Source organism: Protobothrops mucrosquamatus, unplaced genomic scaffold, assembly GCF_001527695.2.
Source record: "Protobothrops mucrosquamatus isolate PMUCROS unplaced genomic scaffold, P.Mucros_1.0 scaffold126, whole genome shotgun sequence".
Lineage (NCBI taxonomy): Eukaryota > Metazoa > Chordata > Lepidosauria > Squamata > Viperidae > Protobothrops > Protobothrops mucrosquamatus.
In genome coordinates this window covers 1058344-1085121 of record NW_015386493.1, presented here as the reverse complement: position 1 = coordinate 1085121, position 26778 = coordinate 1058344, and the positions used below count along the sequence as shown (strand labels likewise).

The 26778-nt window shown below is 37.9% G+C and overlaps 1 protein-coding gene across 1 annotated transcript in view; it reads left to right on the top strand.

The window, feature by feature from the left end:
- The window catches only part of TRIO (trio Rho guanine nucleotide exchange factor), a 244272-nt gene that overhangs the window by 114906 nt on the left and 102588 nt on the right, over nt 1–26778 (top strand). The window contains exons 10-18 of the mRNA XM_015813007.2: nt 3263–3385; nt 6603–6794; nt 15134–15303; nt 15694–15868; nt 18514–18709; nt 20779–20945; nt 23525–23644; nt 25458–25649; nt 26442–26591. Of these exons, the coding sequence (XP_015668493.2) occupies nt 3263–3385; nt 6603–6794; nt 15134–15303; nt 15694–15868; nt 18514–18709; nt 20779–20945; nt 23525–23644; nt 25458–25649; nt 26442–26591 (1485 nt within the window). The remainder of the gene's footprint in view (nt 1–3262; nt 3386–6602; nt 6795–15133; nt 15304–15693; nt 15869–18513; nt 18710–20778; nt 20946–23524; nt 23645–25457; nt 25650–26441; nt 26592–26778) is intronic.

The following is a 26778-nucleotide window of genomic DNA, read 5'->3' as shown; positions in this document are numbered from 1 at the left end:
ATCTGACTTTGGGGAGGGGGAGAATCTACAAGGTGAGCACCAAGGCAGATAAGGCCAATTTTCTTGGGCCTGCTAGTTGTAGATCCCTGATTGATGGGACCTGGAACATGGCCTTTCTTGCCAGATCTGATGGGATGAGCAGATGTAATCAGGAAGAGACAATCCTTCAAATAACCAGACTCTATGCTGTGAAGGGCTTTAAAGGACAAAAACAGTACCTTGAATTGCACTCAGAAGCACGTTGGCAACCAATGCAGCTCATGGAGCAGAGGTAACGTGCTGTTCTAAAAGCACACATAAATGTGCATGTTGCTGCATTTTGTGCCATCTGAAGATCCCAGTTACTCTTCAAGGACAGCCTTGAAGTAGAGTACATTGCAATAACTGAACCAGGAAGTGACTAGGGCACGAGTAACTGTGAGCAGAACCCTCAAGTTCAGGGACAGGCATAACTGGTGCACAACACAAAATGGTCCAAAGGCCCTTCTAGCTAGAACCACCACCTGCTCTTTGAACAGGAGTTGCGAGTCTAAGAAAACCGCCACACTGCTCACTGGGGCCATACAATTCAAAACCATCCAGCACCAAAAATAGCATGGTCTTAGAACCAGCAGGCCCCAAAACCCAATGCCACTCTTGCCACAGGTCAGCTGAAGCCTGTTGTTCCTCATGCAGATCCTCACAGCCTCCAGACACCTGGGTGACACATCCATAGCATTGCTTAATTTGCCAGGGGCAGAGATGTCTCATTGGGTATCATCAGCATAGTGATAATATCTCACTCCATGGCAACAGATGATCTCACTGGGTTTATAATAGCAGTAGGATCAAAGGGTAACTTATTTTCTCTATTGTAATACAGCTTTTGGACAGTCACTGGAGACACTCAGTTCAGCTTCTATCTCAAGCTGTGGGAATTCACTGGGTGATTTTGGGCCATTTATTTCTTTCATTCTAGTTTATCTCATATGTCTCCCTATTGTTATGGGGGGGAAAGAAGGGAGATCCAATGTAAGATGCCTTGAGCTTATGAAGAAAAGGTAGGATACAACTATAACAAAATAAAAATATGATTGGTGGACGCCTCTGAAAAATTCCATATATTGAGAATGGAATTAGAATGAAAATTAAAGTAGACTAGTAACTCTAAATCAGTGGTTCTCAACCTTTTTAATGCCGTGACCCCAACCGGTCGTAAGTTGAGGACTAAACTGGTCGTAAGTCAAGGACTACCCAACCGGTTGTAAGTCGAGGACTTTCCCTGCCCGGGAGCGCCGCGTATGCGTGGTTCCGCCCCCTGCGCCGGCCGAGGCGTAGCTGGCAAGCGGCAGAGACGGAGCAGGCCAACCACCAGCTGGCCCAGCCCAAGGGAGGTAAGGCACCCACCGGAAAAGGGGAAAAAAATGGCGGACAAAAAAAATGGCAGACAAAAAAATGGCGGACAGCCTTGCTTGGCGACCCCCGTGAAATGGTCGATCGACCCCAAATGGGGTCCCGACCCACAGGTTGAGAACCACTGCTCTAAATAATGGCTTTAGCACATGCTTTGAAACTCAAATTGTAGTTTGGATTTTATATTGCAATCATCCATAATAGTGCAATGTTTGAATTAGATTTTTTTTGTTTAGCGAGGTTTTGAGATGTTGCTTTAGATTCATGGACTCCAGGATTGCCAGATGTAAGAATGATGAAAGAAAATGGGTTCGTTTTGTTGATGTGTTGGCTAAGTACTTCCTTGGAATATGACTAAGGCAGAGGCATAAAGATTCTTTGTAGAGTTGATGACATAATGATAAAGGCATGGTTTTATTTTTCTTTTGCTGCCTTTTGTGGTTATGCAGGATATCAAACAGTGGTTCTGAGAATTTGGAGAGCTATGGCTAGCCCAAATAGTCAAGATTAAACCAAAGGATCAGAAGTCAGATTCAGCAGAAGTCATACACTTTTCTTGTAATATTTTTAATTTTGTAATATCTTTGAGGGGTGCTTGGTCAGGGCAGACCGATATATAATGAATTTTAGTCAAAAGAGTGAATATAATATCTCAGGCTAATTTAAGCAGATGCTTGATGAGTAAGGGTTCCCTCTGCAGACTCCAGGGTAAAGTTGACTGGTACAGGACATGCCATTCCCCCAAACATTTCTTGTATAGGCTGAATTAAGCTTCATATTCAAGGAAGAGCTCCTTAGTTCTACAAATGCTTGCTGGTATGATGTATCTGTAGAGAATTTGCAGAATAGGGAACATCTTGTTTCAGTTACTGCTTTAATTGCCATGGTATAGGGATGTATACCTTGGCCTCAGTTCCCAGAATGTTTAGTTACTGAATAGATTCTGATTAGTAAAAATCATTGGGACTTGAATGGAATGGAAAGCAAGTGAATGGAAAGAAATTTTTGCCAGATGGTTCAATTGAAATCTTGCACTTTATGGTTAAGCACAAGGGGGCAGCTCCGTGGGTCAGGATAAAATTGCATTTCAGTTCAGTGACTTTCAAACATCATGTCCTCAGGGACTCTTCTGTATGGATTTATCTACCAAGGAGTTTTGCAGATAGGACATAGAATCTGTGGTTTACAGAAGATACTGGTGATATATGTCTGCATGCACATTCTATTGGATAGTGGCATGGAAAAGTAATTTAGAATTTAGAAGCAGCTCTGTGTATCAATCTTTGAGGTAGGGGAGTGTTTTCTCTCAGGATAATTTAATTTAATTTAAGCAGTTTTCCAAAATTTTCTGGCTGTGAGAATGATTGCTGGAGTAGATGGAGTTTTGCTGATTTCAGAAGGATGTTTCTTCTATTAGCAGAGCACACATCCCCATAGGAGAGAATTTTGATTGCTTAGTTTACAAACTCAGCAATAAATGGGGTACTTGTTTTTTTATCATTGCAAACTCTGGTGAGAGAAACTGCCACCAGTCTGAATGTCTAAACTACTGGACTTATAACAATGCCATCAATACAGGAGAAAAATACTAGCCAGGCAGTGGATGTTTTTATGCGTATATAAATCCTAAAGTAGGATTCATATGGAGTAAGAATGTTAATAATTGCTGGATTTTCACTGATATTTGAATTTGTCTCTGGAATATCTATATTCCATGTTTCACTAAAACATTTTAGAGGGAAGACTGTTAGGAAAATAATGAATTATGGCTTCAACTGATTTAGCCTATTACGTTCCACAACAGCAGAACCCGTCAGAAGCAACTTACAAATATACAGTTGGATTTCGTTCATGATGATCTGTCTTGCAGGTGCTGGATTGGATCGAAAACCATGGAGAAGCTTTCCTTAGTAAACATACAGGAGTTGGGAAATCCTTGCATCGAGCCAGGGCACTGCAGAAGCGCCATGAAGACTTTGAAGAAGTGGCGCAGGTAGGGAATTCACCACTGGCAACTATTCTTGGCATTCATTTGAAAAAGGTCATGGCTGGAAATCCTGCAAAGGTGCCCAGGCTTTCAAGCTGCAGTGTTTGCAACCAGTTTGAAACAAGGAGATGGAACTGGTTGCAAACGTTGTAGCTTGAAAGCATGGGCGCCTTCCAGGCTCTGACTTTTAATCTTTTTTCCCCCCTTTCTTTCTTTGTCTCGTTGTCTCCCCATTGCTCCTCTCCATCCAGTTTCCCCCCCCCTTTAATAAAGGTACCCCTTTCCTTCACATCATGTCCATCTTGTTTCTCCTCCTCCCTCTTTACTGTGCCTGACGGAACATATCCATGAGGCAGTTTTTGTGTCTTTCAGTAAAAAATGTTAAAGATATTTAGATGAGGGAATCAAGCTCATTTATAAATGGGATAATTTATTTTACGGGTGATTAATTTTAATTGGCAGTTATAAATTCAGTAACCAATTGGTGTTTGTTTTTTTAAATCCTGACACACAGACATAAATTTGTTACTCGTGTATTGGGAAAAGAAGAATCTCTAATACAAGCAGTCCTCGACTTACAACAGTTTGTTTAGTGATCATTCAAAGTTACAACAGCACTGAAAAAGTGACTTATGACTGTTTTTCACACATACAACCATTGCAGCATCCCCATGGTCACATGATCAAAATTCAGATGCTTGGCAACTCACTCGTATTTAGGATGGTTGCAGTGTCCCAAGGTCATGTGATCACCTTTTGCGACTTTCTGACAAGCGAAGTCAATGAGGAAGCCAGATTCATTTAACAACTGTGTTACTAACGTAGTAACTGCAGTGATTCACTCCACAACTGTGGCAAGAAAGGCTGTGAAATGGGGCAAACTCACTTAACAACTACCTTGCTTAGCAATGGAAATTTTGAGTTTAATTGTGGTCGTTCAGTCGAGGACTACCTTTAGTGGGATATTAAGTTTAAAACCTTTCTGCCCATTGGATAAATCCAACAAATAGCCATATAAAATCTCTTCTAAAGTAATCTTTTAAAAATTGCACCCAAAAAATCCGTTTCATTGTTTATTCATTTCTTTCTGCCCCAAACACTTATACAATGCATTTGTTCATTTATTTTTTGAACTTGTACCTTGCCACAGTCAATGTACTCTCACCAGCTTACAAGATATGTAGTATAAAAACTGTTAAAACATCCACCATAAAAAAGGACCAAAAAATAAAGGTAAATAAAAATAATAGAGATGGTGCCCTACAGGCAATCAAGAAAATGCTCTCCCAAATAATCCAATTTTCAATAACTTCCTGAAAACCAATAAGGAAGAATGAGTTTAATGGGGGAAAGGGTTATTCCAAATCAGGAGTGCCACCAAAGAAAAGCAGAGTCACCTACCCTTGGCTCTCTGGGACTAGGGCCCTCTTGGAAAATGGACCAACAAGGCAAGTGTTATTATCTGCCCTAAAACTACACTTTGCACTCACCTATACAAATCTCTATGTGTGTATCTCTTCATTGCCTGAACTGTGGGAAAGTTTGTAGCCACTTTGAAATAACTGGGCTTCTATTGCTGCCTGTTGCTGTTCTGAACATTCCCTATACCACCTGGAAGTGTATACATTATTAGAAATGAGCTATTAGGCAGCTCACTAACTCTAGAATATAGATTGCTCATGTAACCATTAGTCTTGAATTATTGAGCATTTTATTCTCTTTCTCCAGAGCCCATGATGGCCAAATATGTAAGGGATGGGCAAAATATTACAAAGTTATAATGTTTCAGAACATAATTTTTTTGTATACCTCCACAATTAAGTAGGAGCACGGTAGTTTATAGAGGAGATCCTTCACATCTGTCTTCCCCCTGTACAGTGATTTCAGTTGCATTTGAAGATGTCAGAGAGACTTGACAAAGTATAATGAGTATATACAACGTACTCAAACTACCCTTGAGTTCTTATGATTTATTTAGCCTGTAAGGAAGGGGAATGATTTCTTATTTACAAGTGTGATGAGGAAGCTTATTTATTTTACAGTGAAACATGCAGTACAGTCATAGTGTTCAAGCACAATTTTCGGTTGTGTGATATTTTATTTGATAAACATGTATTTGTTTGATTGTGGTTGCAAGGCACATATGCAAAGAGGAAAAAAATACAAGGATGTCTGCCAGCAAATCTGTCTATTTATTATAATATTTGTATCATTCCAGAATCCTTCTGAGACATTATGACATTTTGTAGCCAAAGGAATAAAGCAGTAGGATAGTGGCAAGACAGCTCCTAGTTCCTGTAAATTAAAGTTGCAAATGTTTATAGGAGCTGAGCCCAGATGATTTTTCGAAGTTGGGGAATTAAAAAGCAGTGACAACCTTGATTACTCTAAAAACAAGTACTGAAACAATTTAAATAGTGTTTTTAAAATATGTTACCTTTAAGAAGTATGGACGTCAATTCACATAATTCCCCAGCTCGCATTTTACTCTCCCCTTTTCTTTAGAAAGATTTTGTTCATGTCAATTAATAATACAGAGCCCTTCTGAAATTGGTTGGGTCACATGGGTATATCATATTACCGGGTTGTGTGTTCCATTGATAACTGCTGAAGATTTAAATAGATCCCATTTGAAAACCCTGTAATCCAGTGATCCCTGGTGATATGAAATAACTGTAGGTTGTTTTATTGTTATTATTTTGTTGAATAATTTCATAAACACATTTATTACAGCGTATCCCACCTTTCTTCCTTGACTGAAAGGGCTGTGCATGGCCTCCCTTTCAATTTTTGCACACAAAGCAAGTAACATAAGATAATCTTAAAAGCATTTACCGAAATCAGTTGTGAATGTGAAGGTAAATGACAGACTTGCCAATGTTCTCCTGTAAGTGCAGTATCTTAAACCATGTGCTTATTGGTAGTCATGGGTCTTCAAAGGATAGCGCGATGATATCACCAGAGAACCTAGGATTTATACTCTGCTTCTTCCATTTTTAGAGGAAGATGAAACCTACTAGAAACTTGACATACATGGTTTCTTCCATTTGCCACCAAATCTTGATTGGAAATCATGCTTCAGCAATGTGCTGCTAGATTTCAGTCGTACAGCCTTGAAAGACATCAGAGGCTGCAAAATGGGGTTTGGGAATTGTTTATGGGTCAATATAAATGTTTGTAAAAAAATCCCTCTGCAACTCTTATTCTCTTGCCATTTCTGCAGAACACATATACTAATGCAGACAAATTGCTAGAAGCAGCTGAGCAGCTGGCACAGACAGGAGAGTGTGACCCGGAAGAGATTTATCAAGCAGCCCATCAGCTGGAAGACCGGATACAAGATTTTGTTCGGCGGGTGGAGCAGCGCAAAATCTTACTGGACATGTCTGTATCTTTTCATACCCATGTTAAAGAGGTAAGCAAAACAATAAATAACATCAGGATCTTTGTAAGTGCATGCTCAGAAGCTAAAATAGAAACTTACAGCAGCAAAAGCTGGATTGGTCTTTCAACAGATCCTTAGCAATGTGACATTTTTTGGGGTTCCCATTCCTTCTAATAGACCTTGCCAGTTTTGCCTGATGCAAAGCAGCTTTTCAAACAGCATTGGTTATTTGCTGCGTTAGCTGCTCTTTTAATTTCTTCCAGTGTCTCAGAATGCTGTTAAGTTGGGTGCACTCTAGGGTAAATCCTGGCCCCACTTGAAAAACTACAACACAAATAAAAATGTAGGTGATCAAGGTAAATATCAGCTGTAGGCCTTGGAAGCCAGGTAGCCTCTCAAACACAGTAGGTACTATGTAAAGAATGCATCGGGTCGTATTTTTCCTTGAAGGGACAAGCAATCATTTAATAGTTGCAATTAAAAGAATTAGCGATCCGAGAAACAGAAACCAATCTAATTCAAGGTGGTTAATATAAATTTCACTAGTATTCAGGGTGTAATATATATATACATGCTCTTTCAGTTTAAAATTTCCCCCAAAACTATAATCCGTTCCCTTTCCTTAAAGTTATTCACTGACATGCTTAACCAGACTAGTTCAAGTGGTATCAGATGAGGGTCCATTTTTGGCTGTTGGACTCATTTGGCATTTTGAGGGCATATAGTAGGTACTTTTACCACATGGGAGCTGGGTAAGCTTTCCCTTTCCTCAATGGCAACCATGGAAGACATAAAAGGTACAAATCACACAGTTACCAGAATGTTACCTATTACTGCCTCCTCTCCCTGCTGCTGGATGCTATTTTTTTTTTATCTCTGCTTAATTTTGTTATCTGCTGGGAATCATATGTTTCTAAATGCATTGGGTTGAAGCCATTTTCTAAGAAAATATTTGTGGCCCAGAGGCCATTCCTGAAAATAAAGGTGTTTTTGGAGATTCTTTCCTTCCTTTTCCACCTGCTGAATCCTCCATTTTTTTCAATTAAAAGAGTATTTGAAAGATGAGATCGGGACTTCAGCAAAATACAACATGGGTGCTCTGGCTCCTACATTGGAGATTTCAGATCTAATGGCTGCAGAAAGTGTTACAAAAAGTCAGCCACCCAGTTTCTCTCAGGTTAAAAAATAGTATAAAGGTCTCACCCCCAAAATGTTATCTTTGAAATAGAATAAAAAGCAAACCAAAAAAAAAAACAACCGTTGAAATAAATAAGGGGGATGGAATTACATTTTCTTTTAAGCATGAGAAAATTCCACTGATTACTAAAGTATGTATAATGAGAATTCATACAAGAATATGGCTAATAAATTACTCTTTTTTGTTCTGGTGATCAGTGGAATATTTCTTGTTTTAGGAGAGAGTTTTATTATGCTGTACTTTTATTAAAGTATTTAATGAAAAGAATAAAAACAAAATTTCTCGCCCTCCTTGCAGCACTTTGAGCTGTTACCCCATTACAAAGCAACTTCCTGTCTATCATTATACTTACTTCATTTTTAATGTAATACATAAATGGTAAACTTGGCTCTCGGTAAGAATTTTTTTTTCTTCTTATGTAGTATTACTGGATTTGTGTATACTAGAAAGTGAAGGGAAATCTAAAGGATAGTTATACATTCATGAGTAATTGGAAGCTATCTCCACAAAATGGTTTTCTCAGCTGTCAGTTTAATAGGAATATTCAGCAAAGGCAGGAGGGAACAGAAGGCAAGACTATTACCTGTTGCCAAAGATGAGGAAAAAATAAATGGAAAGTATGTAGCAAAATAAAGTTGATACTTCCAGTTGTTAATTGTTCAGGGTTGCCCAAATTTGCTTTTTCCTCTACCTCTTCTCTATCCTATGTCATAATCATGTTTTTGATTTTTTTTTTAAATTTGTAAATCTGAAATCAGGAGTTAGATTACTTTTTATTATCTCTGAGTCGCTCTTGGAACTCTTTTGGCTAAAGCGCAGAGTGCAAAATGCTTCAGATAAATAAACCTTAGACTTTTCTGGTCTTAGGTTCTTGCTTAGTGTTATTTACAGGTAAAACATTTTGAAGGCAAGATACAATCATATGAAAAAGAAAGAACACCCTCTTTGAATTCTATGGTCTTACATATCAGGACATAGTAAAAAAAAATAAAATCTGATCCTTAGCAGTTCTTAAACGCAGGTAAATACAACCTCAAATGAACAATATATGACATATTACACAATGCCATTATTTTACAAAAAGAAAGCCAAAATGGGTTGTAGGTTGGCACCTGTGTTGTTATATTTCACATGAAGAACCTGTTGATTCTTGTGATTTATTTTAGTTTATTGTTTCAAAATAACACTTCCTCAGGCAACTAGGTGTGCTGGCCTTTAACCACCAGTTTCCATAGCTCCAGAATGAGTTTCAGCCCCCAACATATCCAGAAGCGTTTTGTTTTTTTTTAAAAGTGAGTCAATGATGGGAAGCCCTTGGTATGCTTTGAAGTATTTCCAGAAATACTAGTCAAGAGATTAGCCTGATGGTAGCAGTAAAACTACCCGGAGAATATTGGAGTATTTTAAGTGGGAGTAAAAAAAAAAAAGCAAAACTGGCACAATCTAACAAGGTTTTGAATTGTAGGGTTGCAGGAGAACAGTAGAAGAGATGAGAAAGGCTTAGAGCTACTAGGTCTGGGCTGCAAAAAGCCAGATAAACAGTAGCCACTAAGGAATTACAAAAAAACAACAACTTTTTGTTGCCCTGCTGTGCTCATTCAGCCTTTTGGAGCCCTCATGTACTAGTAGTAGCCTTAAGAAAATGAGCAAGATGATATAATAAAGAACACGAAGCAGAGAGGAGACTGTCTGTCAATATTTTGAGTGTTCAGTCTAGGTCTTGTATGCTAGGAGCCTGAGGTGAGAATCGCAGAGTTTAAAGCAGTGATTTTAAATACGTTCATGGAAGTTTGTGAATTTGCGAAAGAACAGTAAATTCAATGGAGTTATACTGAAAATTAGTGTCACTCCTTCGAGTTAGACTGTGTAAGGAAATGGACACTACAGAGACTGCTGGAACTTGTCACTGTTACAGTGAGTACACGTTCAGAGATGTAGGTTGTTCTTCAGTTTTGAAAGTAGTTCCAACCAACTCCAGCAGGAAAGAACTGACTGCAAAATAGCTCAGGCGGCAATGAAGATCACTAGTTTTTTTGTAGTAACAGAAGGAAATGATCTGGGGGGGAAAAGTAGCATTTGAATAAACCTTTTAAAGCAAAAAAGTAGAACAAAAACTTTCATAATCTTCACTGGCAGCAGCCAGATCTAAATGAGGATGAAATGAGCTTTTATTCTAGTATTTTCAGCTCCAGGAACCACTTTATAGTTTTTCACTATGGTTAATCTAATTTTCCAGGACCAAAATTCAAATATAGAAAGATTATTAGTCGAGTAAACCTCTAGTCCCGGTGACCGATCCAGATTCGATCTTGCAACATTATCCTGGGACACATAAATTTGTCTTCATTCGTAAGATTGTTAGTGTTTGCTAAGTGTTCTGGTTCTGTCTTGAGCTGGGGTAAAAGGATAAATCTCACAGAATAAGTCAAGCAGTTAGGAGACTGTTTATAGCAACAGTTACTTAGGTGGCAAGCTCAGTGCAGGAATTAATGGCAGAAACCGTAGGCTACACCCCAGAGGGCAGTTTAGCTTCATTCACTGAGTAATTCAAAGCTGTTATGTTTTGCTCAAAAAGTACTTTGACTAATGTCTGCATTTGTCTGCACACATAACTTTCCAACTGTCAGCTGTACAAATGTGCATTTAAATAACTCCCCTTTCCCCGGGTGGGAAAAAGTGGAATGTGAGTTGGCCCAGGTGTTTGCCTAGCCGTGCCAAAAGTAGAAACAAATCAGCCATGTCAACTATTGGTGGAAGGATGGGTATTTGTTTGATGAAGATGAACCCATGAGGCATAGTGCCTAAGCGTTTTTGCCTGGTGTTTTACGAAACACTCCTTAACGGCTTGTAAAAAAATAAATGTCAAAATATTTGTTGTTCCAAATTTAATCTTTAGAGAATCTGTCAGCTCCTTTCTCGGTCTTCATACATAAGCATTTCTATAGTGAACTCTGGAAATCTAGGCTAGAATGAAAAAACCGAGACCGGCTATTTCTTAGTTGAAGAATACAGTGTGAAATTTCGCGACCTTGAAAAAAGAATCATTATTACAGAAATTTAATACAACTTTACTATTTACTCGTATTGTTTATGGGTGTGCATGTGTCCACACGCCTGCAAATAAGTGTACAGTATTGCTGTTTCTCTCACTGATTTGATTGACAATATATTTAGGCTGCATTAGAATGTTTTTCATGTGATGAGCTGATCTCAGAAACTGATCATAGCTTAAATGACATCAAGAAAACATTCAGCAACTTCACACAAATTATTGCTCATAATCAAGAAATTAAATGGGGCTTGCATACTCAAAGGTGATATAAAGTTGAATAGCAGATGCTGTTATTTTTCTTCACAAATTATATAAACATACACATACTGTAGGCTACTATAGATATACATTTACTTCTATTCAGCTTCACCGCATCCGCATTGTCATATGTTGAAACCTTAAATTGTTATATAAAACTTTTCTGAGCATATTCCATAAATGGTTAGTTTCTTGTTTTAGCCGTTGGCCATATATCAAGCTTATGTAAGTAAAAAATAATAATAGTCCAAATAATAAGCAAAAGTTGCCTAAAGAAACATACTACAAAGAGTAATTCAGCTGACATTCTGTTAGTGCTCCCGGCAAACACCATAACCCTAATTTACTACTATGAATTGGAATAGTTATGCAGTTACCTTGCAGCTTCTAATTGGAAGACAGAGAAACTGTTTTTGGCTGGGTAAGATACTCATTCACGTTCTTTATCTTTCAGTAGCAGTTAAAGTTTGTTTTTTTAATCAGTGACATAGATGATATGATATCTGGGTGCACATGTTGTTTTAAACCGTGATTTAATAATTTCACACTTCACTAAAGCATAAACTAAGAATGGACAATCCAACACCTGCAAAGCCAGCTTATCATCACCAGTAGACTAGGGTATTTAAAAAAATGGTGGGGAAGGACCCCTAAAAATCAGGAAAAAATACCCAATTGGCCAAATTGCTTGGCTGATGTATTGAAAAGTTTTAGCTGAAATAAGACATTTGGAAAGATTTGACTAGATAGATGCTTTGTATAATCCAGCAATGGAAAAAAAGTTGCGATACGCCGCGACATGTCACATGACGTTACGAGTTTGACATCCCTGGTTTATAAGAAATAAAACACTATTTTAAAAAAGATTTTAAAATTATTTCAAAAGCCAGGACCATAAGCACTAAAATACATAGGCTGCTATCTCTGGAATTTCTATAGTGGTAGTCCTCGACTTTTGGCTGGTTGCTTAGCGACTGTTCAAAGTTACAATGGATTTCCCCAGAGCTTCTTCCAACCCAGTTTCAAAGTTCTGATGCCTCTCTCCCCCACCTCCCCCTGAAGTCCTCATTTTGCATGATTGGCAACCAGCCTGCATGGTCACATGGCTATATGTGGCATTTTTGCTGGAAATCTGTGTTTCAGGTAAAAAGCAGCCATTAGCTAAAATGGGTTCCTTTAACAACCACTGCATTTGCATAAAAAACATGGCATTCCCTTAACACCACTGCCCAAAAAAGGTCATAAAATCAAGCTAAGTCACATGCTTAACAGCTTAATGACTGCCACAACTTATGACTGTAATTCTGGGCTCAACTACGAGATCGTAGTTAGACAACCACCTGGGATAAATCTCCTATGATAGACAGAGTGACCCAGCTGAGAAAATCCTTCTAGTCACTAAACTATGGAAGTTCCCAGTTGGTAACCCTACAGCTTTGTTTTGGACTAATGGAAGTGTCTTGAGCAATTTTCAAAGAACGTCCTGCATGCATCCCATTGCTGTGTTTTAATTGCCAGAATCAGGTCGTATAAAGGTAAAGGTTTCCCCTGTCCAGTCATGTCTGACTCTCGGGGGGCAGTCCTCATTTCCGTTTCTTACCAGAGAGAGCCAGCGTTTCCGTAGTTATGTAGCCAGCATGACTATATGCCAAGGGGCACAGAATGTTACCTTTCCATCGAAGTGGTATCTACTCGCATTTGCATGCTTTCGAACTGCTAGGTTGGCAGGAGCTGGGGCAAGTAACAGGAGTTCACCCCATCACATAGTGCTTGGGTGTCAAACCTGGGCTGTCATCTTTCCAGCTGACAAGCTCAGCATTTCAACTGCTGCGCCGTCCCGCCCCTTTATATAATACCACTTGTAAAGTAGTATTATATAATATAAATTACTACCTAATCTTTGAACGATAGCTGGTATAGTGACAGATTTCCCTGGTATAGAAAACATTGTAGTCACTATATCAGGCCAAACTAATAAAACATACTCCTGGCTACCAAGGCCATTTACATTTCAAGTGACAATTATACATCTAAGAACACGAGTAAAAGGCATATTTGACCCTTCAGGGTGAATGCAGTGCCCATTAGAACAGAATAAATACATTTTCACTTGGCAATCCAAACAAACTAGCAACTTCCACTTTGCCTCCCTAGATGGAGTTCCAGTTTACTAGCTTTCAGTCAGCATATTACACTAATCACAGTGCAGATTAATGATTTAGACAAATATAAAGCTGGTACTGTAGCTGAAAGGAAAATTATCTGCTTTTACTGGACTGTATATCTCACATCCATATTACCTCTTGTTAAAGAATCTTGTATAGCAGTGCTGGAGAAAACCTCTACCTAAGCTTGTAGAATTATTGGCAATTAGCCTAAGGATCATAAGTCATGGACCAAGGGGTGTTTTGTTTTGTTTGTTTTATAGACTCAAATAATTTTGGAAAGAATTGATTCTTAAAACCTGGATTGATTGATTGATTGATCGATCGATTGATTGATTTTTATGTGTTTGTGCTAGATAGATAATACAGAGAATTGCTTTCTACTATTTTCTATAGAATGATAATTGCATTTGATGGTCTAACTCTCTGGGAGAGGAATCTTGGAGCTGCTGTTTTCTAGCAATCAAGCAGCAGGAGGGAGTTCTGTCCTGATCAAATAGGATTAAAAATTCAGATATTGATTCAGAACTATATGTTATAGTATTAACTCATTCAGCACTAAGAGGGATTTTTTTTGCTGTTTTTTGCCATGTGTCATGTAATGGCTTATAAAATGTAGACAGGGCTCAGGGAACAGTATCGGTATTCTGTTCATATAGTTCCTCTTGCTGATTGAGATGGTCTCTGAGCTGATGTTGGCAGGTCTCTTCCCTCATCTTCAATTGATAAACCAACTGAAGCCTATAATTAAGTTAAATCTGTGAAACGCACACAAGTAACCTTTTCAGTTTAACCGTTATAACATGTACAGTGGGCTCTTTTGTGTGTAGTCTAGCAGTCGTATTTGGTACAAACTTCAGGAGTCAGCTGCCTTAGTTCATTGTTTTTAAAGATCTATATAGGGAGGTCCAGTGTGGAAATCATCTGAGGAAGGTTATCTGCAATTGCCAGAGTCTTCAAGATTAATTCTGTCTGTAACTTCCTTCTCCTATTCTTTGAAATGTCTACTGCTGAGTTGTGGCCTTATTTTTTTTTTATTGGAATTCATAAAGATCTAAAAACAGACCTTTTGAAAAAAACAAGTTTTAATTGTTTATTTTTTATTATTATTTAGAATCTCTAGTTTGAACTTACCGCAGATCATAAAGAGACTTTAGTTATCAGCAGTATACGTTTAATATAATTAAATAGCAATGCATATTTATTTAATGTCTTAGAAAATTCAGAGAATCCTGTATCTACTATTTCTTTAGCTACAGTTTAAGAACAGCCCTGCAGGGACAGGTTCACAGGTACATGCAGTCTATCATCTTGTTTCCTACCTTGGCCTACCTATAGGAAGCTTGCAAGTAGGTTTTGATGTCAGCAACCTTTTCCTTCCTTCCAGCAGGTCCTCAGAAACTAGTTATACATGCCTCCAAACATGAAGACACGGGGTAGAGTTATGAAATAGTGTAACAACACTGCAAGAGAAGGCCAAGTTTGTTGTCCTTATGATGCACATGGGGGAAAATGGGAGCTGAGATTTAACTAGAGGATTACACAAACTTTGGCAGAATCATATGAATTCTGAGCAACTAATATTTGCACATCGTAACCAGTTTTCTTGCAAGTATGATTAAAAAAAAGTGCTGAAGGAGAGAAAAACCTAATCTAACAGTCAGTTTTCTTTCATAATTGTATTTTCCATCCTCAGCTCTGGACATGGCTGGAAGAGTTGCAGAAGGAACTGCTGGATGATGTCTATGCTGAATCTGTGGAGGCTGTGCAGGAGCTGATCAAAAGATTTGGCCAGCAGCAGCAGACCACTCTACAAGTTACTGTGAATGTTATCAAGGAAGGCGAGGATCTAATACAGCAGCTGAGGTAGGATGTGGCCCTCTGTGGAAATATCAACTTTGCATCAAGTCCTCTTCCTTTCCTTCCAGGCCTGCTGCACTTTTCAGGTTAAGAGTTTCTCTTGCCCCCTTTGCCCTCATTGCTGGGAGGGTCAAGGAAAATACCATAGCACGGGTTTACTACACTCTGCAGAAAGGAAGGAGTTCACATTGGTCTAGTTTGAATCATGTTCCTGGCAACCTGTAATTGCAGCCTAATTCTTGGTAAAGAAAAATGCAGCTTAGCTCATTGTTAATTATATTGCCAGTTCAAAGCAACGTGTTGGTGAAAGAACATGATTTTGAAGAGATTGGCCTCTATTGCCATTCTTATATTTCAGATTCCAGTTTTTCTATGCCTGTTTCCTGTGTTTTATAGGGATTCGGCCATTTCAAGCAACAAGACCCCTCATAACAGCTCCATCAATCACATTGAGACAGTCCTTCAGCAGCTGGACGAGGCCCAATCCCAGATGGAGGAACTCTTCCAGGAACGCAAGATAAAGCTGGAGCTCTTTTTGCAGTTGCGGATCTTTGAGAGAGATGCCATTGATGTGAGTCTGCAGTCCAGATTGCACCATATTTAATATTTCCTTCTTCTCCCTAAGCCATTGGGCTGATTTGAAAAACAGGAGTTTCTCTTCAAGAAGAAAACTTCGATGCTATTAGTTCCCATTTTTCTTCGTTAACTCTCCCAAAGGCAGTAAGTCAAGGTGCTTTCAGGTAATGATGTAAATAGTTTTGCCCCCCGCCCAAAAAAGTTGGTTTCATTTGGCTAAGGTAAATAATAAAGATGCTATTGGAATAAATAGTTGAACCTGTTGTAGTAGAAAATCACAGTACAAATATTCCCTATAGATTGCCGTCTTTTTATATTTAACTTTCGATATCTCAGTAAATATTAATAGTCCTTGCTTTTAATACAAATACGTTAATTCTGTTCTTCTAAAAGCTTCCCAAACCAGCTTGCAGATTTAAACAAGAGAGTTTATGTTAGAATAGGATATCCCGAATCACACACATTATTCTTTTCCGTATAACTCCTTTGAAAAATTCATCGCTTACATAACTAGGTCTGTCCTTCCTCCAATAGCAGGTTGCCATGCAGCGGACCTAGAACATGATTGCTTTTCAATAGTGTTATGAAATGTTAAAAAGAAAGAATGTAGTAAAGAAAAAGAAAAGAAATATATAAAGAAGTAAATTTCCCCTTCGTCCGAACAAGTATAAACAACTTTTAATAACATATCGCCTTCTCCTAAAATGCAGAAATAAAATCTCTTCTTCCCATATCTCATCTCTTTTCTACAGTGTAAACAAAATTTTAAGAGCACATTATTCAGTAGTCAACTTAGGTCCGCTGAAGAGTTATCAAATCCACATTTGAGATAGAATCACTGGTTTGAAAGAGGGGTAAATGAGTCCATCCGTGTTAGAATTGAACAGCCCTCCCTCAACAGATGGGGAGGAATAAGGTACCAGCCATCTCCAGTTTACAACACAGCCCATGCAGCAGTTCCAGGAAGATTCCACAACCAATTGCACTCTGAATAAGATGACCCTGAGGGCACAAATAACCCCCCAGAGAGTGATAATGACCATTTGACTGCAAAGAAATACAATCCTTCCTCCACCACCCCAATCCTATTAGAACCTATCCTTCCATCCCCCACCATCAGAACTGATGAAGCTTCTTGGATAAGAAGTGAAACAGTTTCTACTTCTTCCTCAAAGAAAAAACAGTTCAATTGCCTTTTCAATAACAAAGCACCTTTGAAACAATCCAAAAGTGATTAAGAAATTACTCTCAGTTGAGCTTTATGTCCATATAGTCTACTTTAGGACTGTGAGCTTACCTCAACTCCCAGCTGACTATAAAAACCTTGGTTCTGCAATCTACTCATGAGGAGCAGCTGTTCAGAGTACATGTGGGTGATCTCACAATCTCTTTCTTCTCTGGAGAGAATTAGCTGCCCAGGATCTTCCCTCCAGCCACCAATGTCTGCTAGAATGCTGTCCCACGTCCACTTCAAGGATATTTATTTTGCCATCTCATGATCAAAAGTGCCTAGCCTAGAGTATGAAATTAATGATTAAACCCTTAATTGTGGTGTAATTTGCGCGCCTCCTTCCTGTTCTTTCAAGAATTGGGTGCAAATTTATGTTCTTTTAGTGGAGCAAGTAAAAAGATTTGCCTTCATTTGTGCAAAAAGATTGCTTGAGGAAAAATGTTTGCATAGATTTTTATATCCAGAAATGACTGGCATAATTGTCATTCCACAGCTTGCAGAAGAAACCTTTTTTACCTCTAATATTAGCCATTATTCATTCATCCACCTTAATTACTAACGTTTATTTATATATTAACCATAAAATACAGCAAATGGACCCCAACCTCATGCTAAGCATAGTTATTTTAACCATGATTTATTGAATTGAGTCACAAAATCATGGTTTTAAAGATTCAAAACTATGTTTGCATAACATGCTAAGCCAAAAACAAACTTTATAATGGTTAAAGTAACGTGAATTGTTTCATTCTAAATGTGTATATAAATGTAACTATGATGGCTACTGTACTTCTGTCTTGTTAGGTTCTTAATGTTTGTCCTCTTTTTAAAGCCATAATATATTTATAAAAATTTTGTGCCAAGAAAGCTTCAGTCTGAGATGCTTCCAATTGTCAGTTTCCTCTTAAATACCAGTTTTAAAGAAAAATTATTTTATTTTTTAGTAACAGCCTGTTTGTAGTTTATTTTGAATCCATATCTTGAAATTTTTTTAGTTCTTCTTGTCCCTAAGTATTATGCTATATATTAAAGATTTAGAAGCTTCTCAGTGAGCCATTAGCTCTGTTCACAATAATGGAGTCCTCATGAAACAAAATATACTTATAAAATTCTACCAGAGAATCTTTGTGACTGAGCGTCTTGTGTAATAATGGTCTCCCAGACTACAGTTATCTTCCAAGACATCTGCACAGCATGGGAATGCAAACTCTATGACAGAGAACAATGTCACATACTGGTTTCTTGTTATTTTTTGCTTAGTCATCTTGGTATATGAAGATCAAGCTTTTTCTTGGAGAGTCCAGGTATATTTTACCAACTGATCAGTCTTCTCTAAGACTCTTTCACTTCCTTTTGAATCCTCAGAACTTATTGTTGCTAATTGATGAGTGTTATTTTCTCCTCCTTAGATCATTTCAGATTTAGAATCTTGGAATGATGAACTCTCTCAACAAATGAATGATTTTGACACTGAGGATCTTACAATAGCTGAACAAAGACTTCAGCACCATGCAGACAAAGCACTAACCATGAATAACCTGACCTTCGATGTCATCCACCAAGGACAAGATCTTCTACAGTATGTCAATGAAGTTCAGGCTTCTGGTAAGATGGATTTGCCCCACTTCAACCAGGTTAATGGATTTATTGAGATTACCTAGGCTGACTTCACGAGAATCAATGATTTTTAATATTGTACTCCTGAAAGAAATAGAATGTGTCAGGTATTTTGAAAGGGAAACAGTATTTTATTAAGGTTGGTATAAAATATATTTTACAATTAATAAATATTCCAGGTTTTTTTTAAAAAATAAGCAGCCATATAATCATTTTTCAGTTTTATACATGTTGTCTTATATAAATAACAAAAAAGTTAACTCTACCTTGCCAAATCTGCTTGAGATTCTCTAAACTGCAATGAATAGTACCATGTTAGGAAGATCTGCTAGATCAGGGTTGTCAAACTGCCGACCCATGGGCTGGTTTCATCATACCGAAGCCGCACCCATCCTATTGCTGGCAAAGCAAAAAGAGTTATAATACATTGCGACACGTCACGTGACGTGGCGAGTTTGACACCTGTGTGCTAGATAATCCTGATGCCAAGGATTACAGAAGAGCATCCAGTGCTCATACTCTTATCACTGTATATTATATTGGGTTTGTGTTGGCATATACAATACACAGTAGCAACTCCTTAGGCTGCTTCTACATATTTCATGTTATGGAAAGATAAGTGGGCACAAGTATCTAATGAAAGTCTATCGAAAATATAATATGGGTAAGGATAAGCAAATTCACAAATTTGTGTGTAAAATTATATGGAGCTGGTTAACCATATCCCATTCCCATCATGTAGGTTATGTGTACCCATAGCCTCCACATCAAAACATTAATAATAATATGAATAAACTTTTAGGTTTTAAAAACACTATAGTTTGCTTTGTATGATGCTGTTTGTAAGAGAATGCCAGTTACATAGTGACTGAAAACCGCAGAACAAAAAACTGTGGTATTGTTAGACTGTAGTGTAAAGTGTAGCCCAGTCACAAACCAAGAGGGAGAAATGAGTTTTGATAAAATTCAATAAAATTAAGATTTCCATTGTATGTCTGTTCTGAGCAACTTTAATGTGTAAACTATTCTTAACCAAGTGGGGTTTTTTTTAAAGTGGGCTTGATTTCTGAAAAATCAACAAGTTAATCAATTTTGCAGTACAGTTGATGAATTTGCTACTTTAAGTTAGAATTAGGAATAGAGCAGAATAGAATATTTTATTGGTGAAGTGTGATTGAACACACAAGGAATTTGTCTCTGGTGCCTAAGCTCTCAGTGTATTTACAAACATCAAGGTATTATAATCATAAGATACCAATAGGAGGAGATAGTAAAAAAAATAAGAAGGATAATAGTAATATAACCATACTACATAAGGTAAATATCCTTAAACATAGAACAGTACTGTAGTACATAGGGATTTGCAATGTTAAAAAAATGACACCTTAAACATATATTCAGCTTCCTATCTCATCCCTTTCCAGTTTTGACAAGCACAACATGATTTTGCTGCTATTTAAAGGAACAGAATCATTTTTGGAGCTCTGATGAGTTTATTCTTTAAAAAATATCCTTCTCTTTTCCACCTCATCCCAAATGGATATATACCGGTAGATGTTTTGTAGCATATGGGCTAATGCCTGCCCTTGTCAAACCTACCCAGTTCAGTGCTCTCCAAATGAATTGGAATGTAACTTACCCATAATGTCCGTCCATCATGACAAAAGGCTGTGAATTATTGGAGTAGTAAATCAACAATAATTGGTTAAGGATAACACTCGTTGGTATGACCATCTACACATAGATAATTGTTGAGATGTTTACTGGTTGAGATGTTTACATACATGGGATTAAAAAGCTTTTACAATTGCAAAATTAAAATCAGCTGTGTATCCTTTAATACTGTAGGTCAGGGGTCTTCAAACATGGCCCTTTTATGACTTGTGGACTTTAACTCCCAGAGTTCCTCAGCCAGCGTGCCTGGCTGAGGAATTCTGGGAGTTGAAGTCCACAAGTCATAAAAGGGCCAAGTTTGAAGACCCTTGCTGTAGGTCATGTATATGAGTTTTAGTGAAGTGTACCACATGGGAAGGTATAACTTATGGGTGTGGTTATAGGTGTTGAACTGCTCTGCGACAGAGATGTGGACATGGCAACTCGGGTACAAGACTTGTTGGAATTCCTCCATGAGAAACAGCAGGAGCTGGACCTAGCAGCAGAACAACATCGGAAACATTTGGAACAATGTGTGCAGCTACGCCATCTGCAGGCTGAAGTCAAGCAGGTATAAGACAACTGTGGTACTTCATCTCTCTATTCCAGAGGTCCTCAACCTTTTGGGCACCAGGGACCAGTTCCATGGAAAGAGGTTTTTCCACGGACCAGAGGGTGCGTGGTTTTTTGTGCTATCTGCATCTTGCGGATGGGGCTTTGTTTGTTGGTGCGGACTGGTTGCTGGCATGCTGTGGCCTGGTACTGGTCCATGGACTGGGGGTTGGGGACCCCTGCTCTATTCCATACCCATCCGTTGGTATAAAAAAAACCTTGCAGTCAACCCAAATTATTTTCAAGCAATCATATTAATCTGTTAGCAGAACAGACAGACATGTCTAGCAGTTGATTTGAATTCCCACTGAAATTACCTAGAATGGTCAGTCAATTTCTCTTTATTCCCATTTCTCAAATCCCAGTTTTTTGAAGAAACAAATCACATGTGTCTGTGAAGGATAAATGGTACAGATCCAAAACAAGAAATGCATTGGGCTTTCTGTAGTTTACTTTATAATATAATATGATAATCTTTAACATTTCATTATTGCTCCATTGTTGTATCTATTCAATAATATGAATCTGCTGTGGTTCAACATCCATTTTTATTATAAAGCCATATTGTTAATTGGGTTGGCATGTAACATTAACACAACTGAACATTATCTAGGATAAATGAAATGCCCCAAGGAAGACAAAAAGAGAAAAAAAAATATCCACAGGATGTTTCAGTTGGAGTTGCAGTCACCAAGCATAGGTAGAATAGCGATCCCCAACTTTTCCAGCTTTGTGGACCAGCAGTGGTGGCAGGAGGGGAGAGGGGATGGTTCTGCACAAGTGGCGGAAGAGCGTGTGCAGATCCATTTGCGCAAACGGTGGGCATGCACACATGTCAGTTGCACAATGGAACTGCAGCCCAGTTCCAAACAGGCCGGGGATTGGGGGACCCCTGAGGTAGAAGCAGGCCAAATCTCCCTGCACTTCTGTTTCTACAGAGAAGTCCTTGCAGAGGAGATATGGAGTTCCAAGCTGACTCTGTGGGGTAGTTAATCATTTGTTAGTCTTGTTCCAGGATTCTGACATGTGGCGGCATGACTTTAGGTACTTAGCTATAGATTGTGGTTAAGCTAATGAACCATCAATAACTTAGAATTATGGAAATAAAGTTTGTACCTTGCTAGACATGTTAAAGATTATCATATTATAAAGTAAGAAAAGCATAATAATATTCATCTGGGATTAAAGTAATGTTTTGTCTTCCAAATAAGTATATATATAAATGGATTAGCAAGTAAAGACCCATAATGGTTTGTTTAAGAATAAGAACATTGATATCGGTCTTATATTTTCAATGATGAGAATTCTAGAATTTCATTTTTCATTATTTCATATTTGTAATAATTTTAGGGAGTAGAAATTTATTCTGCTGCAAGTAACCTTATTCCTTATTTTATTTTTAACCACAAAAGGAAGACATGTTAGTATTTTCATTCTAAGATAAAAAGGTCTTCATAGCTCAGCAGGTGTTTGATCAGATATAATAGAATAAATTGTGTTTCCTGTGTTACTTTTCTGTGGCATTCAGTGCATGGTTTATTCAATTATGATGTTTCTCTGCCAAATAGACTGCCCATGAACTCTTGACACTTAAGAGAACTAAAATAGAAATGATAAGAATGTGTTGAGACTCTGCTATTGCTATTTTAGTCAGTGTACAGTACAGAAACGCAAATGTTTGAACATTTATATTCTAATACTTTTCTCTAAGCTCAATATTTGATAAACAGGGTAAATCTGCTTAACCCTGTTGCAGTTGCATCTTCTTTTGGATTCAGCATAGTAAACAGAAAAAAATGTTTTAGGGCATGAAGATGGACAAATGTCTTCACCACAGGGTCTGTCAACTTACTTGTTTTTAATGCATTTCCTCTACATACATATCTACAGTTGGTATTTTGTTCTGATAAAAATGTATTTGATCTAATAATATGGAAAATATTATTATTTTCCTGGGTTTCTATCTAATATCTAATATCTAATCTTGGGTTTATTTGATGAAAATCAAAAGAGTTATAATTTCTCTAGCATTTGCACATAATTCCAGAAGTTCTCTTCTATCAGTTGAAAATTTGGCTAACCTAGCCAACACTTTTCATTCCCTTGCTTGAATTTGTTTTATACCTCCTGAGTGGTTGTTCATAACATCTAATGATTGTTATTTCTCCATAAAGAACTCTTCAGAATCCTGATTAAAAAACTTCAAACACAATGGTAGGGCAAGTTTTGAGAGATAGATTGGAAGGGGCAATAGTACCACCCAGTGAGCCCAGTGTCTTGAATTTTAGAAAGGTTGCCCAAAGAAATTAAAACTAAAACAATTCCTCATCAGTCTGTATCCAGTGTGAAACATATCTGCCATCTTTAGAGTTTCTTTAAAAATATATACGTTTTTTATTTGTTGATTGTTTTAAATGGTATCCTCTTGCTCTGGGACTGTTTACCAATAGAAAATGGATAATAAGTAAAAGATTAATTGTACTGCTCAGATGTAGAAGAGAAGCTTCTATATTGTTGCTGTCCTGCATTTCGTTTTAGGTATTGGGCTGGATCCGAAATGGAGAGTCCATGTTAAATGCTGGCCTAATTACAGCTAGTTCACTACAGGAGGCTGAGCAGCTGCAGCGTGAACATGAGCAGTTCCAGCATGCAATAGAGGTAAAAATGCTTTTTTCCTATTAAATTTGATTTTGTAGTCTAGGAGACTGTGCAAAGGCAACTTTTGATACATAGACTCGGAACTATATATTTGTTCATATTTAACGATATTGCTAGATGCACCACTTTAATATGCCAGATTCTATCTAAACAGATTCTTGCCTCCCACATGAGCAGGTGGTCCAGAGGCAAAATTATCTTGTGTGATTGATTTTTCATAAATCTATCACTGATTGGATCTTCTGCATAAGGAACAATAGTCATCAATCACCTATATAGCTGCTAGGGCATATTCACATGTAAAGAAATCGTTTTGTTGCATTTGCTCATACTTGCTATAAAAGGTACATTATCTTTTCTTGCCAAATATGAGAAATAGGATTTGAAATCATTAGATATAGGAGGCCTCTGCTTTGCCTCTCCAGCTGTGCCTGCTTGAAATGCAAAAGAGCTGCTGTCACTGAGTGCAGAAAAATATCAAGTTGGATGGGGCAACTATGGAAGCAAGACCTTAAAATTAATTGACCAGGTCATTAATAATCAACTGCACTAGAGCAATACTGAGGTTAAAATTATCTTCACTTCTGTAGTATTGGATATTTCTAAGTTATAATTTCAATTATGATGTATTGCCCAAGTTTATGTTGCCATGGTAACATATTATGCATGGCTGAATCCTATATCATGGAAATAGGACTAATATGAAAGCGAAAGCACCAGTGCCTCTTTAGCAAGAAGCTGGTAGTGCCGATATGCTTGAAAATTGATGTGAGTTGGATCATCCCATAAAACAGTGACCAAGTAATTCAACCATGTTTTGAATCAAGGTTGCATGTTCATGTTCCTTGATACAAGTAACAGAGGAATTCTAATCTCACCAGGAATAAGATCTGTCTTTGTTCTGTCACTATAAGCTCCATAGGTTCTTCATCTCAGTCTTGGGTTGAGGGACATATAGGAATGAAGAGCAGGAATGCATATTTATGTTGTGAAACTTCCTCTCCATTTGATTCTCTATATGTGTGCAGTGGTATGTGAGAAAGACCTTGAGAGACAGGAAGAAATGCTGCCAGTCAGATAAAAGAGGGCATAGACTGCAGTTTCATAATGGGAAGATAAAGAGGCTCAGAAGAGACTTTTCTTGGCTTCTCAGGCTGTAAAGAGACAGACGAAAATGTGTACTTTCAAACTTGTAAGATTCTGTTAATGTAGCCTTATAATAAAGTACAATTAGCTCATCTGGTCTTGCACACAGACACTGCCTTATAATCTAAATAAAGACAAGGGAGCACACATTGGTCATCATCCCGTGTGATTGGGGGATGTGTTGAAATGTACCCATCTAGTCAGTCTGTGCGTAGAGAACGCTGTATCTCTGATTGTCTATCTCATTTTTAATTTTAATCTTTGCCCATGATAAGGAGGGTACAGCAGAAGAAAAGCAGACTTTTGTTAAAATCAGTTTATAGTAAGATTTGTGTGTCAGACTGATGTTTATTTATTTGCTAGAGTTATATGCCACTTTTATTTGCACAACTGAAGGCAACATACATAATAGCCCTTCCTCCTGTTTTCCCCATCACAATAATCCTGTGAGGTGGGTTGGGCTGAGAGAGAGTGACTGGCACAAAGTCACCCAGCTGCTTCCATGTCTACGGGAGGGTTGGAATTCATGATCTTCCGGTTTCTAGTCCAGCACCTAGTTCCCCAACAAAAATAAGACATGGAAGAGTTGACATAAACCTCTTTTGAAAATGCTGATAATACTGTATGTTCATGAACGTAATGGTGTACTTTGTTTACATTTCATCAGAAAACTCACCAGAGTGCCCTCCAAGTACAGCAGAAAGCTGAGGCAATGTTGCAGGCTAATCATTATGACATGGACATGATCAGGGATTGTGCTGAGAAGGTGGCCTCCCATTGGCAGCAGCTGATGCTCAAGATGGAAGATCGGCTCAAGCTTGTGAATGCCTCTGTGGCTTTTTACAAAACATCAGAGCAGGTAGGTTTGTGTGGATGCTTCTTTAGTCCACTAATGTAACAGTTTAAATACCTTAAACCACGGGTGTCAAACTCGATCGCGTCACATGACACATTGTGACATATCACAATATTTTTTGCCTTTGTGGAGCCGAGGTGGGCGTGGCCTGCTCATGACCCATCCAGCCTGCAGGCCGCCAGTTTGACACCCCTGCCTTAAACTGTTATAAACATTTCTTACACATATTCCCCAGCTGAAATGAATCCCACTTATAGAATCAGATCATTTGCTTTACTGCCATACTTTGGCAACCAGAGGTACCATGATCTCAGCAAGCAGAACCTAACTGACCTTAGCCAAATCCAACAATGTAATGTCATGTAATAATATGTATTAATTGAGGTTAATTCTTTTTTAAAATATAATTTTATGGAAGATTTTGGTATGACTAAAAGATAAATATGAAAATGTATATAAACAAAAGTTAGGAAAAAGATAAGAAAAACTGTAAGAGACAATACAGGTAACTGTTCTTTTTAAAAAACAATACAGGTAAAGAAAGATAATTTAAGAAGTGACTTCCAATCTTCTTTATAGCAATTAAAAACAAACCAATTATCCCTCCTTCCTCTCTGTGATTACATTACTTTCTATATGCTTATTTATGCGTACCATGAATCAGAAAAGTTGCACATATCAGATATGTAGGGCTGATCAAATGCTTGTGATTTTTAAAGAAGCTGGCAAACCAAGTTGTGATTGTTGGTTGATGATCATTTATCCCTCATCATTCCTGAACCTGTTGGCTGATAGGTATGCAGTGTGCTGGAAAGTTTGGAGCAAGAATACAAGCGAGAAGAAGACTGGTGTGGAGGCGCTGATAAACTTGGCCCCAACTCTGAAACAGACCATGTGACTCCAATGATTAGCAAACATCTTGAACAAAAGGAAGCCTTTTTGAAGGTAATGGTGACAGTTCCAATGTACACTTCTCCCATATTTTATTAGGGGTAATTCTTGCACATCCAGAGCCTAGTGAAGGATCCTTGGCCTTGTGTGCTTAGTATCAAGTACTCTTCTGAAAAACAGCTTTTGATCAAAGGGATAGGCACAGCATACAACTGCAGCTGTTCTTCTAAGCAGTTTTCTA